The sequence below is a fragment of the Borostomias antarcticus genome, assembly GCF_949987555.1.
Source record: "Borostomias antarcticus genome assembly, chromosome: 3".
In the NCBI taxonomy this organism is placed as follows: domain Eukaryota; kingdom Metazoa; phylum Chordata; class Actinopteri; order Stomiiformes; family Stomiidae; genus Borostomias; species Borostomias antarcticus.
In genome coordinates this window covers 2,630,031-2,645,461 of record NC_140236.1, presented here as the reverse complement: position 1 = coordinate 2,645,461, position 15,431 = coordinate 2,630,031, and the positions used below count along the sequence as shown (strand labels likewise).

The window sequence follows — 15,431 nt, the reverse complement described above, 5'->3', positions numbered from 1 at the left end:
CAGAGAAGGCATGTAGAGGAAGGGAAGAGCCCCTCACGGGAGACACGAACTGCGTTACATAAACGCATAACATTTACGCATACTGCACAGTAGCAAAGCACACGGTTCGGACAGAACGTGAATGTGTATTTGATTACGTTTTATTATTTGGAATAAACGATAGCAATGAGAAAGAGCACGCTACGGCTAACTATTTCAGCAAAAGCCTAACATTACTATAGATGCGTAAATCATACGCAGGTTTAACACTTTAGAAACAGCGTGTTGGTTTTTCGCATGTCACGTGACGAGGGGAGTGGCTTCCGTGCTGAGGCAGCGAAGATGGCGTCCTGTGGAAACTGTTTATGTTGTCACTGCTGCTGTCTGGATGGAGAAACACGCACTCCGGAAGAACTGGTAGGAAAGAATATTAAAGTCATATATAGAATTGCATGAATAATGGGTTATGTTCGAGTTTTTGCGAAACTACCACATTATAAGAGCCATAGCCCTTATATACCCCATAGTGGCTTGCCTGAAATCTCCCCCCTGACCCTCTCTCATTTGAAAGCTAATATATGGAGTACATGTCCATCTGGGTTGTAAAATCTAGGTCATAGTGTTAATAAACTCTGCTCCTCTGTGGAAGTTAAAGTTACATTGCCTACATGTTTGATAAACAGCCCCAGATTATCAGTTACAATGTCTGCTTATATGAGTGATGGCTTAATTGTTATTGGCTAATTATTAATGATGGCATTGGATAGCTATGCTAGCCCACAGTCTTTGTTGTGCATTAGTCTTTGTTGTGTTCAGCCGCTTTGGGTACAATTTTGCTATCTAGCTTCCTTTCAAAAGATTCAGTGGCTATAGAAGCATAATTAAGAGTGCTCTGGTCTTATGTCAATGAAACAGGGTTACATTGTTGTATATTATTACAACATTGTTACATGTTACAACATTGTACATTGTTGTATATTATTATAGCAAAGCAGTTGTAACATTGTACATTGTTGTATATTATTATAGCAAAGCAGTCATTTTCTCACATCATCTGACCATACTGATCCTGGTATCAGGAGTTTAACTTGTACTTTAATCCTTTTTCAGACTATTCTAGGGGAAACTCGAGATGATGAAGAGGATGAGATTCTACCGAGGAAAGATTATGAGGTGAGAAGCCTCAGCAGAAAAGCAAATGATTAAGGGTTATGAGGTAGTCTAAATTGGATACAGCCACAAAAAACTGACATCCATGTCGCTCTGAGAGAGAATGCTTTGTCTGAAGAACGACTGACGAACGATTTATCATCCTTACACTGCTCTGTATTCTTCTGTCTTTTGGCAGAGCTTGGATTATGACAGATGCATCAACGAGCCATATGTGGAGGTTTTGGAGGGCTTGGACAATAAGGTAGGTGTATTAAAAAAAGCGGTTTTAGTAATTTAATGCTTAGACATGTTAAAATATTTGAACACTGTTGTCTACATAGTTGCCTGCTTTCGTATCAGTTCTGAAGTTGTTTTTTAATGCCCAATATTAGAAAGCCAAAAAGTACGAAGCTATACGATGGATGTTGGTGTTTGCTATTGGAGTATCCATAGGCCTGGTAAGGGATGAAACTCTTTTCTATCAGACATGTTGAAGGAAATTGAATTTATTGCCCATTAGTTGTAAACAGTTTATATATAATTTTCATATAAAAACATATTTATTTTTTTTACTTTATTTTCAGGTGGGTCTTTTCGTGGACTTTTTTGTACGACTCTTCAATCAGCTGAAATTCAGCTTGGTCGGAAAATGTATCTTTTCCAAGACTACTTTTTATTCAAATTCAAAAGTCTAAATTGGTTTCAACAACTAATTAGTTTCAATGAAATTTCCAGGAAAGTCTTGTTCTTCCTTAACCCCTGTGTCCTGCTGTAGCTGTGGAAGAATGCACTGAGAAAGGTTGTCTTGCACTTTCCCTTCTCGAGCTTCTGGCTTTCAACATGACCTTCATCTTCATCGCCAGTGTGTTAGTTCTCATTGAGGTAAGGCTTCTGAGGGGAAAACCAAGCTCCCTCTTTCCTCAATATGGTACTCCCGCATACGCTCACTCACTCACTCGCTCTCTCGCTCACTCACTCATACGCTCACTCACTCACACGCTCACTCACTCTCTCGCTCTCTTGCTCACTCACTCACTCACTCACTCACTCATACGCTCACTCACTCACTCACTCATACACTCACTCACTCACTCCCACGCTCACTCACTCACTCACTCACTCACTCACTCCTCTCTCGCTCACTCACTCACTCACCCACTCACTCACTCACTCATACGCTCATTCACTCACTCACTCACTCACTCACTCACTCACTCACTCACTCACTCACTCACTCACTCACTCACTCACTCACACAATCTCCCGGTCTCCTTCCCACTGAGTGTATAATCCCATATCCAGCGGTGGTCTCTCTTCATGTCTCTTGTTCTACCTGGTCTGACGGAGCAGTAGCACTGAAGGTTCTTGCCCTCTGATCCACAGCCCATGGCGGCAGGGTCGGGTATTCCAGAGATCAAAAGCTACCTGAATGGAGTGAAGATCCCTGGGATTGTCCGACTGCGCACGTTCCTCTGCAAGGCCATCGGGGTCCTGTTCACCGTGGCCGGAGGTACTACTGCCAGTATACGTTCAAGAGAATTTCAGCATGCTCCTTGATTTGCACGCGGCTGTTTAAGAGCTGCAATATCTAATAGTAATAGTAATAATAATAATAATACATTTTATTTAAAGACACCTTTCAGGACACTCAAGGTCATCGTACAAAGCAGGATAATATATACAGTAAAAAAGTACAACAACAGTGCCTGACTTCCTGGCCATGGAATGACTCAGTCATGTTAATGTGGATGGAAAGTGTTCCCTCAGTGGTGTGTGCCTCTGACTCGGCGTTTGACTTTTCAGGTCTGTTTGTGGGGAAGGAGGGCCCGATGATCCACAGTGGAGCCATCGTGGGAGCTGGTCTCCCGCAGGTACTTCCTGTCCTACTTCCTGTCCTTCCAGATTGTAAACAGATCCCATTAACAGCAATGCTACCTGCCACGGATCGGATTGCTCTATGGTGCCTAGCTTCAAATGTCGCAGTATTTATATCACTTAAGCTTCTCAGTGATCCCACAGTGAAATGGATGACGTCAATTGTGATTGTAAAGATGTTTTGCAAAGCACTGATGGTACTGTATTACTGGTTAGTCCTGTATTACTGGTTAGATTATTGGAGCAGTATGCATACAGAATGTCTAACATGTCATGTTAACTACCTGATGGGTGTTTTCTTACTCCAGTTCCAGAGTATCACTTTTAAGAAGATCCGCTTCGATTTCCCGTACTTCCGCAGTGACAGGTACAGTAACCTGTCTATACCACCAATTAGGGATGGACGATATATCGGCAATCATATCGGTATCAGGACGATATTAGTCATTTTTTAATATGTCGGTATCGGTCCGATGGGCAAAAAAGGGCAGATGTAAACAGCTGGTAATTATTTCTGTCTCGCTGCTGTTGTGTGTGTGGCTGTTGAGAGGAAACAATACAGTAAATCTATGATTTATTTATTTTTGCTGACACAGTGTTTCCATGTGTTTTTCACTATGAATAACATGATTATCAGAGATGCTAGACGACACTTGTTTTTATACAGAACATATCAACATCAGTAAATATCGGTTATCGGCCATAACAGCAATGATAATCTGTTATCGGTATCGGACACATTTTTCATATCAGTGCATCCCTACCACCAATATTTAAGATCAACCAATCACACTCCCGGTTTGAGGTCATGTCACATGGTCTGAAAACCCCCCCAGGGTTTTAGGGGAGTTAAAGATGTCCTAACTTGTCATTAAAGTCCAGTTGTCTGGCGTTCCCTTCCAGAGACAAGCGGGACTTCGTGTCGGCGGGCGCGGCGGCCGGGGTGGCGGCGGCGTTCGGGGCGCCTATAGGGGGCACTCTCTTCAGCCTGGAGGAAGGGTCCTCGTTCTGGAACCAGGCGCTCACCTGGAAAGTGGTACGTCAGTATGTACACTACACACATGCACACACACACACACATCCCCGAAAAACCAGTTTGAACCCGTTTGATGCCGGAGGTACCCCTCTCTCCTCGTCTCCCCCAGCTCTTCTGTTCCATGTCGGCCACGTTCACACTTAACTTCTTCCGCTCTGGGATCAACTACAACAAGTGGGGCTCCTTCCAGCTCCCCGGTCTGCTCAACTTCGGAGAGTTCAAGGTACGGGGTGGGCAGCTAGGCTGATTTGTTTAGTCAATTCAAATGTTTAGCTTAGTAAGCACTTGTGAGTTCTGGCGAGTAGTAGCACATTGGCTTTTCTACGTTAAATGCAGTTATTGTAAGTCGCTTTGGATTAAAGCATCTGCTAAATGACTGTAATGTAATGTAATGTAATGTAGTCGAGCGGTCGCTAATCGCTGCTTTTCCCATGGAGCACGAGCTACACTACTATTTAGTCGACAGCAGCCCTAGACTAGCCAGCACATAGCAGCACTGCCTTGTCATGTTTCACAGTTGTGTTGCATGTTTGTGCGTGTGGGCGTGCTTGTGTCTGTGTCTGAGGACTGCATAGTGTACAAAGCTCTCTAGCTTCCTGCATGTTTCTCTCTCTCTCTCTCTCCCTCTCTCTCTCTCTCTCTCTCTCTCTCCCTCCCCCCTCTCTCTCTCTCCCCCCTCTCTCTCTCTCTCTCTCTCCCTCCCCCCTCTCTCTCTCTCTCTCTCTCTCTCTCCCTCCCTCTCTCTCTCTCTCTCCCTGCCTCCCGCTCTCTCTCTCTCTCCCCCCTCTCTCTCTCTCTCTCTCTCTCCCTCTCTCTCTCTCTCTCTCTCTCTCTCTCCCTCTCTCTCCCCGTCTCTCTCTCTCTTTCCCTCTCTCTCTCTCTCTCTCTCTCTCCCCCCCTCTCTCTCTCCTTTCCTCTCTCTCTCCCTCTCTCTCTCTCTCTCTCCCTCTCTCTCTCCCTCTCTCTCTCTCCCTCTCTCTCTCCCTCTCTCTCTCTCTCTCTCCTCAGTGTGCGGAGGGGGATAAGAGCTGCCATCTCTGGACAGTGGTTGACCTGGCCTTCTTCGTCCTGATGGGCGTGGTGGGCGGCCTGCTGGGGGCGCTGTTCAACTGCATCAACAAGAGACTGGCCAAGTACCGCATGAAACACGTCCACCCCAAGGCCAAGTTCGTCAGGTGAGCCCCCCCCTGTCGTCTACTGATTGGCTGATACTATCAGCCAATCAGAGAGAGGGAGTTTTTTGTTTTGACGTCTCTCATCAGATCATCCTCTCCTCTTTTTACTTGATTCCAGGGTCCTGGAGAGCCTGCTGGTCACCATGGTAACGACGGTGGTGATATTCGTCGCGTCCATGACGTTGGGGGAATGTCGCGACCTTCCCGCTCCACCGACCAGCAACTCCTCAGCCCCGGTAGGTCGCGACCTTCGTATCCCGACGTCTGCGCCCGCGTGGTCTCAACGCCACACCCGCGAGAGTTCTTCCGCTGATGTGCTACGTGAGCTACGCTAGCTACGCTAGCTACGTTACTGCATGCTGCAGATCTCTCTGTGGGTCTGGGACACTTCATGCAAAACATCTGCTGCTCAAATCCTGGCGATTCATCGGTTTCGCAGGAATCCCTGCGACACCGATCAGTAACGACTTTCCCGATCAGGCGCTCCCACCCATAGATATGCCCCGCCCATCTAACCTGGGCTAGCGTCTCTCATTTGCTGCTGTGACCTGTCACTCTTTCAGTTTTGAACCGTCGATACGCCCTCACAATATCAGTTGGGCAGCAAAAAATAAATGACTTTTATGTAGCATGCGGAGCGCAGCGATTCAACATAATATTTGAGTCTGGAGAGAGACTAGCAGCTGTGCACTACTTCCTGTGTATCGGACTGCCTCTCACAGACCTGGGTCGGCGACCCCTGACCCTCCTCTTGACGCTTAAGGGCGGATATGTACATGTTGGGGGTGTGTTTTTCAGGTGACCGTCAGCGAAGTCATCAACTCCACCATCCGTCAGTTCTTCTGCCCCAACAAGACGTACAACGACATGGCCACGCTGTTCTTCAACCCTCAGGAGGTGGCCATCCACCAGCTGTTCCACCAGGACGGTGAGACACACACACCACACACACACACACACACACACACACACACACACATACCACACACACACCACGCGCACACACACACACGTTAGACGTGCATTAGATGACTAGCATCTAGCAATTGGTACTGGAGCCTACATCTCAGTTGACCGTATGCCCTGATGAAGGAACACTGTGCCGAAATGTTGGTATATTAAACAATAAGAGAATTATTATTATTATTATTATTATTAATAATAATAATAATAATAATATATACATTATTCTATTATATTTATCTATATACATATATATATTATATTATTCTATATATATTGTTATAATATTAATAATAATAATATTAATAATGAAGAATGAGAGAATATTTGAGTGCGACGTTCTTGCTGTTTAAAGTTGACAGAGTGCTGCTACGCGTCACCCTGGCCGTCGCTGTGGTAACAGAGTGCTTCTGTTTGCGTCCTCAGGGACGTTCAGCCCCGTGACGCTGTCCGTGTTCTTCCTCCTCTACTTCCTGTTGGCGTGCTGGACCTACGGCGTGTCGGTGCCCAGCGGCCTCTTCGTTCCCTCGCTGCTCTGCGGCGCCGCCTTCGGGCGCCTGGTGGCCAACGTCCTCAAAACGTGAGAGCTGGAGAACGACGTTTCTGAGGGAAAAAAAGAAACGTGTCAACTAGGGATGTTAATAGTTAATCGACTATTGATTAATTGCCGATAAGAATTTACTCAAGTAAGATTTGGTTACTCAATGAATTGCCTGTTAATGAAAAATATTTTTTTGGGGGGGGAACGAACGTTATCAACGGGAGTTACGTGAAATGTAATCATGATTTAGGGTCTGACTGCACATGAGGGCGCCACGCCATGTAGTGAAGGTTAATTGGGTTGCTGGGAAATTTCAACAACACTGCAGAAGACGACAAAAAAATTAAGCGAGCAAAGCTCAGCCCGGCGCGGGACGTTCTTATCAATTAACCGACTATCGTTTGTTAAGGTTAACAGTTATCGATTAATGAAATTCCTTGAAATTTGCAACCCTAGTGTCAACCCAGACCCCCTCAGAGGGGATTCTGCTGACTTGACAATTTCCCGCCCTGAGCCCCCCCTTTCTTAATCCCCTTTTCTCTCTTTGTCCCTCTCTCTCTCTCTCTCTCTCTCTCTCTCTCCATCTCCCCCCTACCCCCTCTCTGGCCCAGAGCACCCCAATCCTCTGCTTTGTCTGGCCTTTGAGCTCCACTGAGCTGAGAGTAATGCTCGCTAGCGTTAGCCACACTGGGGCCGTCCTAACAACTGTGGGAGAACATTGTCCGCTAAGTCGCTGACTTGGTTCATTTAACTCTAGTTATCTAGATGACAGTCCATAATAAGGCGGAGTCTATTCTAACGCCGCCCTCACAACCACGCCTCACAACCACGGCGGCCATAAGCACAGACGCGCCTGCTGTTCTTACAGCGCTGCATTATGGGAAAGTCGGCTGTCAAACCTAACCTCTGGAATATGTAGAGTGGGTCGTATGCCCACCTCCCTTGTTCTCTGTAAAGCGCATTGTGTTGCCTCTGGGTATGAAATGCGCTATACAAATAAAGCTTTGATTGATTGATTGATTGAACCAACCCTATCCCTACCCCTTATCATAATCCTGACCATAACTCAAATATACAGTAAGGTATTTATGGCTTATATGCTTAAGAATAGCCACTGCCTAATAATACATCTAGCGATAGTGATGTGTAGCATATATTATCTGTCCTTTATATATATATATATATATTATATATATTATCTGTCCTTTATATATATATATATCTATATTATATATTATCTGTCCTTTATATATATATATATTATATATTATCTGTCCTTTATATATATATATATATATATATATATATATATATATATTATATTATCTGTCCTTTATATATATATATATATATATTATATATTATCTGTCCTTTATATATATATATATATATATATATATATATATATATATTATATTATCTGTCCTTTGCTGAAACCTATTCAGCTGTAGCTACCTCCTACCTGTTCTGGCTGACTCTGGCCTCTCTTTGTGATTGTAAACCCACTGGACCTTCTCTCACTGTTCCTCAGGAACCTGGGGATGCACATCTACTCCGGGACCTACGCTCTGATTGGAGCAGCCGCCTTCCTCGGGGGCGTGGTCAGAATGACCATCAGCCTGACCGTCATTCTCATCGAATCGACCAATGAGATCACATACGGGCTGCCCATCATGATCACTCTAATGGTAACGTGTCCATCGTTTCTGTCTCCCGTCGTCAATAGACTTGTTGATCTGTGAATGAAGTAAAATTATTTCATACATGTTTCTGGGACCCAACACAACGTGTTTGTGTACACTACCAGGTCGCCAAGTGGACTGGGGATTTCTTCAACAAGGGCATATATGACATCTACATCATGTTGAAAGGCGTTCCGTTGCTGGAGTGGGAGACCGAGGTGGAAATGGACAGGTGAGAAAACGCTAACGCCGTCACATTGCGCAATGACGACCGCGACACGCGGCAACCTCACAAAGCCAGGAGCGTTTCACCGAAACCTAATAAACACACAACGACACCGTCATCGGCGCGTAGTCACCGTGGCTCATCCCACCTCCTCGTCCATCTCCCCCCCCCCCCCCCCCCCTCCCTCCAGACTGACCGCCAGTGACATCATGGAGCCCAACCTGACGTACGTGTACCCCCACACGCGCATCCAGTCCCTGGTCAGCATCCTGCGCACCACCGTGTACCACGCCTTCCCCGTGGTCACGGAGAACCGCCACAACGAGCAGGACTTCATGAAAGGCAACATCCTGATCAGCAACAACATCCACTTCAAGGTAAGAGGCTGCTTCAGCCACCAGGGGGCGGTAGAGGTCTGCGCTGAGACACCAGAAGCTGTGACACGGTGTTAAAGTCGATTAATCAGTACTGCAAATTAGAATTTGACCTCATTTGATTTATATGTGGGTTGTCATTGAGCATTATCTTGAGACTAGAAGCATATAGCGAGGGAAAACGTATTTTTATTGATCTGAGAGGACAGTTTGTCCTGGCTCGTTGTTTTGCGAGGCTTACCGAGTTTCTGTAACGCAAGTGGCACCATCGGCCTTGTACTAATACAGCATGTGCTTCTCATAGATGCTCAAGTGTTAAGCACCTATTGTGTTTTAGATTGCTATTCTTGCACTTTGCCTTCAGCACTAGATTATGCTCTTAGTCACTTGTTTTCGAAAGGAGATGCACTTGTGAGTTCTGGTAAGTAGTAGTACATTGGCTTTTCCTACGTTAAATGCAGTTATTAGTCACTTTGGATAAAAGCGTCTGCTAAATTACTAACGTTCCGGTAAAAGAATGTGTTTTTAACGTACCTGAAATTATGTCTTTTTGTAATGTACCTGTCTCTGACACACACACACACACGCGCGCGCGTGTGCAGAAAGCGAGCGTGCTGACGCGGGCGGGGGAGCAGCGGCGCCGGTGTCAGTCCATGAAGTCGTACCCGTCCAGCGAGCTGAAGAACGTGTGTGACGAGCAGACGGGCGCGGCGCCGCCGCCCGAGGAGGGGCAGGACATGCTGCAGCAGATGCTGGAGAGGAGGTAGTCTGGACAACACACACACACACCACACACACACACACTGACACACACACACACACACCCACACTGACACACACCACACTGACACACACACACACACACACACACACACACTGACACACACACACACACACACACACTGACACACACTGACACACACACACACTTTCAGGACACACACCACACTGACACACACACACACACCACACTGACACACACTGACAAACACACACACCACACTGACGGAGGTAGCCTGGCGAACACACACACACACACCACACTGACGGAGGTAGCCTGGAGAACACACACCACACCACACACACCACACGGCCGGAGGTAGCCTGGCGAACACACACACACCACACAGCACACACACACACACACACACCACACTTACGGAGGTAGTCTGGCGAACACACACCACACTGCTGGAAACACCTTCAAATCAAATCAATCAAAATGTATTTATAAAACACGTTTAAAACGACAGCACTCGACCAAAGTGCTGTACAAAGGTGGATCCTGGGTAAAAGCATCTCTCAACAAAAACAAGGACATTTCAGCAAATAATACAGACATTGAACATAAACAAGGCTTGAGCACAGACTGGTTAAAACGCCATGGAGAAGAGGAGGTCTTTAGGGAGGGAGAAGAGGAGGTCTTTAGGGAGGGAGAAGAGGAGGTTTTTAGGGAGGGAGAAGAGGAGGTCTTTAGGGAGGGAGAGGAGGAGGTCTTTAGGGAGGGAGAAGAGGAGGTCTTTAGGGAGGGAGAAGAGGAGGTTTTTAGGGAGGGAGAAGAGGAGGTTTTTAGGGAGGGAGAAGAGGAGGTCTTTAGGGAGGGAGAAGAGGAGGTCTTTAGGGAGGGAGAAGAGGAGGTCTTTAGGGAGGGAGAGGAGGAGGTCTTTAGGGAGGGAGAAGAGGAGGTCTTTAGGGAGGGAGAAGAGGAGGTCTTTAGGGAGGGAGAAGAGGAGGTCTTTAGGGAGGGAGAAGAGGAGGTCTTTAGGGAGGGAGAAGAGGAGGTCTTTAGGGAGGGAGAAGAGGAGGTTTTTAGGGAGGGAGAAGAGGAGGTTTTTAGGGAGGGAGAAGAGGAGGTCTTTAGGGAGGGAGAAGAGGAGGTCTTTAGGGAGGGAGAAGAGGAGGTCTTTAGGGAGGGAGAGGAGGAGGTCTTTAGGGAGGGAGAAGAGGAGGTCTTTAGGGAGGGAGAAGAGGAGGTCTTTAGGGAGGGAGAAGAGGAGGTCTTTAGGGAGGGAGAAGAGGAGGTCTTTAGGGAGGGAGAAGAGGAGGTCTTTAGGAAGGGAGAAGAGGAGGTCTTTAGGGAGGGAGAAGAGGAGGTCTTTAGGGAGGGAGAAGAGGAGGTCTTTAGGGAGGGAGAAGAGGAGGTCTTTAGGGAGGGAGAAGAGGAGGTCTTTAGGGAGGGAGAAGAGGAGGTCTTTAGGGAGGGAGAAGAGGAGGTCTATAGGGAGGGAGAAGAGGAGGTCTTTAGGGAGGGAGAAGAGGAGGTCTTTAGGGAGGGAGAAGAGGAGGTCTTTAGGGAGGGAGAAGAGGAGGTCTTTAGGGAGGGAGAAGAGGAGGTCTTTAGGGAGGGAGAAGAGGAGGTCTTTAGGGAGAGAGAAGAGGAGGTCTTTAGGGAGGGAGAAGAGGAGGTCTTTAGGGAGGGAGAAGAGGAGGTCTTTAGGGAGGGAGAAGAGGAGGTCTTTAGGGAGGGAGAAGAGGAGGTCTTTAGGGAGGGAGAAGAGGAGGTCTTTAGGGAGGGAGAAGAGGAGGTCTTTAGGGAGGGAGAAGAGGAGGTCTTTAGGGAGGGAGAAGAGGAGGTCTTTAGGGAGGGAGAAGAGGAGGTCTTTAGGGAGGGAGAAGAGGAGGTCTTTAGGGAGGGAGAAGAGGAGGTCTTTAGGGAGGGAGAAGAGGAGGTCTTTAGGGAGGGAGAAGAGGAGGTCTTTAGGGAGGACCTTCGTTCTTTTATGCGTCTCTGGGCACTTTCTTGGGGAAGTCGGGCGTCTTGTACGTGTTCATTACTTGTATGTTGCGTGCCACTGTCGCATGTAGTTGAATGTTTATATTAATAGCTGTAAAAAAATAAAAACAAAGTTACTATAGGTCTTTTGAAGACGGGTTGGAGTGGATGGTCTATTTATGTGTTCTTGTGCATTTATATTGGGATAAAATTCATTTTTATGTGTTCTGGAGTGTGTTGTAAAATACCAGAAGTGTTTTCAGATGGTTGGTCTGTGTTGTAGACTGTGTTGTAGACTGTATTTAGACTGTGTTGCAGACTGTGTTGTAGACTGTGTTGTAGACTGTGTTGTAGACTGTTCTCTGGCTGCTGTCGTTCCAGACACGTTCCGTACCCCAACCTGTACCCAGACCAGTCCCCCAGCGAGGACTGGACCATGGAGGAGCGCTTCCGACCTCTGACCTTTCACGGACTCATCCTGCGCTCTCAGCTGGTCAACCTGCTCATCCGCGGAGTCTGCTACGCTGAGAACCAGTCGGTCAGTGTGTGTGTGTGTGTGTGTGTGTGTGTGTGTGTGTGTGTGTGTGTGGTTGTTGTTTGGTTGTTGTGTTATGCATATCACTTTAACTATTGATTTATCATGCGTGTGTGCGTGTGGTTGTTGTGTTATGCATATCACCTTAACTACTGATTTGTCGTGTGTGTGTGTGTGTTTGTATATGTGTGTGTGTGTATATGTGTGTGTGTATATGTGTGTGTGTGTGACTGTATTTTCCATGTGTATACTGCACACAGAGTGCCACCCAGCCCAGACTCTCCTACGCAGAGATGACAGAGGACTACCCCCGTTTTCCAGACATCCATGACTTGGACCTGACCCTTCTAGACCCCCGCATGATAGTGGTACGACCCAGTCAGTCACACATTTCCAACACATTCCGTCTATTCTCTGTAAATATCAAATTCCTCGCTCGGTAGGTGTGGAAGTGACATAAAGTCTTCTACCCTACCACTACTATACCTCAACCGGGGTTAACTTTGTGTGGTAAATGACCGTGTGAATGTGGCGTTTTCAGGACGTCGCCCCCTACATGAACCCGTGCCCCTACACCGTGTCCCCAAACACACACGTGTCCCAGGTGTTCAACCTGTTCAGGACCATGGGCCTTCGACACCTGCCAGTGGTCAACGCTGTGGGAGAGGTGAGTGTCCCAGACGGCCATCAAAGGCTCAGCACACACATTCTGAACCAAGGTTATTATAGTTAACGAAAAAACTAACTAAAAAACGAAAACTAAGTGTGAAAAAAACATTTTAGTGAACTGAAATAAAAATAAAAACTAGGCTTTACAAAAAAAAAGATAACTAACTAAAACTGTATTGTGTGTTTACAAAACTAACTAAAATAAACTAAAATTATTGAGAAAATGTCCTTAGTTTTAGTCTTTTTCATTTCATACATAAGCCTAGTATTTTGGGTGGATATGAGATTTTTTCTTTAGCTGTGCCCCTGAGCAAACAATATAAAACAATATAAAAATAAAAACTAATGAAAAATGCAAAACTATTATAACCTTGTTCTGAACCTGCATGAATTATCACCTGCATGCATTATCACCTGCATGAATAATCACCTGTATGAATAATCACCTGTATGAATTATCACCTGCCTGAATTATCACCTGCATGCATTATCACCTGCATGAATAATCACCTGTATGAATAATCACCTGTATGAATAATCACCTGTATGAATTATCACCTGCCTGAATTATCACCTGCATGAATTATCACCTGCCTGAATTATCACCTGCATGCATTATCACCTGCATGAATTATCACCTGCATGAATTATCACCTACATGAATTATCACCTACATGAATTATCCCCTGCATGAATAATCACCTGCATGAATTATCACCTACAACATGAATATCGCACATTAAATGGGTTTGAAAGGGATTCTGCTAAAAAAGAGTAATTACAGCTTTGCTGAGATGTTTTCCATTTGTGTGCACTGATACGTGAAACCAAAAAAGAACGTTGCACACTCATTTGTCTCTTCTCTGCTGTTAATTGTCACCAACGTTTCGGCATGAATTCACCCTGAAGACGAGAGACAAATGAGTGTGCAACTTTCTTTTTTGTTTTCAGTTATAGTTCCGTCAGTCTGCACCTCTAAAGTTTTTGGGTGTGTTCCACCTTGTATATATTGTGCACTGATATGTCCAAATAATAGTAATAATAGTAATTTGCCTCTTTGTAGATGCACTAAGCATTGAGCTCGCTCTGTTAATGAACAGCTGGCATAGATTCAGTTGTCTGGGTGTCTGAAATGGTAGAAGAGGTGTGTGTGAGTGATACGGATGTGCCCTCTCTTTCAGATCGTGGGGATTATCACCAGACACAATCTAACCCATGAGTTCCTCATGGCCAAACTCAGACAGCACTACATCACTATCTGAGCTCGCAGTCGCTGCAATACTGCCCGTCTCTCACACAGACTTTCCCAGTACCTGGACGTGAACCAAGAAGACTCCGGCATCTTTACATGGTCCTGCGACACACGCATACACACACACACACACACACACACACACACACACACACACTCTTGAATGCACTCACACTATCCATGAGCAACACACACATTCCATACAAAACACCTGTGGTGTGTTAAGAGATGTTGTTCATTCTGCTCCCTCCGTAGCGCCCCCCCCCCCCCGACCCCCGACCCCTGACCCCCCCCCGACCCCCCAACCCGTGAATATAACCTCCACGCTTGACCAACCATGCTTTATCTTTGAGATCACTGCAGCACTTTTTATTTTTTTAACTTTTGGGTATTATATTTTGGTTTTATTTAGTATTTACTGTGTATGGAAATTAATTCTGTATATATTTTGCACTAAAGCCATTCCACTGTCCCGTCAAAGGCTCAGATACAAGTAGAGTCAAGAGATAATGGAACTACACATACAGTACAAACCATGTGACTGTACCAGGTGACATGTAAGGGACAACAGTGTGCAGGGTTCAGGCGTTTGATCATGTTTTTAAGAGTGATAATACAAGTACCAGGTGTGGCATTGACCAAGTTTATTTTACTTGTTTAGGGGGAGGTAAGGTTACAGTTTTAACAACTTTTACTTTATTTTACTGTAAGTCATGAAGTGGTTTACTTTATACATTTGAAGAGTTCATTTGCAAAAACAGATATGTGCATTTTGATAAATCATTTTTTCAATCAAATGTCAACATTAAATATCAATTAAATAACAGTTTGATGGTTTTGATTACGTAAAGAAGTCTTCTTTATTTAATCAAAACAACCCAACTGTAATTTCATTGATATTTAATGTTGACATTTGATTGAAAAAATGATTTATCAAAATGTATCAAAATGCACATATCTGTTTTTGCAAATGAACTCTTCATTTGTACAGTAGATTAGCATTATGTGTAGATTAGCATTATGTGTATACCTTTTGGGACTCCAGTCACAGTAGGTGTGGTCTCATATGAAGGCTGGGTTGCTCTAAGGACTCATTTGAAGCAAAGGGCAGCAGGTTGGACTGAACCAAGCCTGCATACTGGATGTCTCAGTGTGGGACTAGTATTCAAATTAGTTTAGGTAGGGATAATAGATAGAAATGATAGCATAGAAATCTAGGTGTAAAGATAATCAGTTATGACAAACCGCAATGGCACATA

General features: G+C 45.4%; 1 protein-coding gene across 1 annotated transcript; it reads left to right on the top strand.

Annotated features, from left to right (window-relative positions):
• Nucleotides 1-321: 321 nt before the first annotated feature.
• clcn6 (chloride channel 6) lies at nucleotides 322-14,909 on the top strand (the record flags this gene model as incomplete). The annotated part of the gene is made up of 23 exons (XM_084436364.1): nucleotides 322-396; nucleotides 1,090-1,152; nucleotides 1,328-1,393; nucleotides 1,524-1,589; nucleotides 1,716-1,782; nucleotides 1,907-2,013; nucleotides 2,515-2,641; nucleotides 2,935-3,002; nucleotides 3,315-3,373; nucleotides 3,910-4,042; nucleotides 4,152-4,265; nucleotides 5,051-5,217; nucleotides 5,336-5,453; nucleotides 6,016-6,145; nucleotides 6,607-6,760; nucleotides 8,253-8,409; nucleotides 8,529-8,635; nucleotides 8,820-9,006; nucleotides 9,606-9,766; nucleotides 12,098-12,254; nucleotides 12,512-12,619; nucleotides 12,793-12,918; nucleotides 14,102-14,909. The coding sequence occupies 23 exons, from the start codon at nucleotides 322-324 to the stop codon at nucleotides 14,180-14,182; spliced, it is 2,598 nt and encodes an 865-aa protein (XP_084292490.1). The 3' UTR covers nucleotides 14,183-14,909.
• Nucleotides 14,910-15,431: the final 522 nt, after the last annotated feature.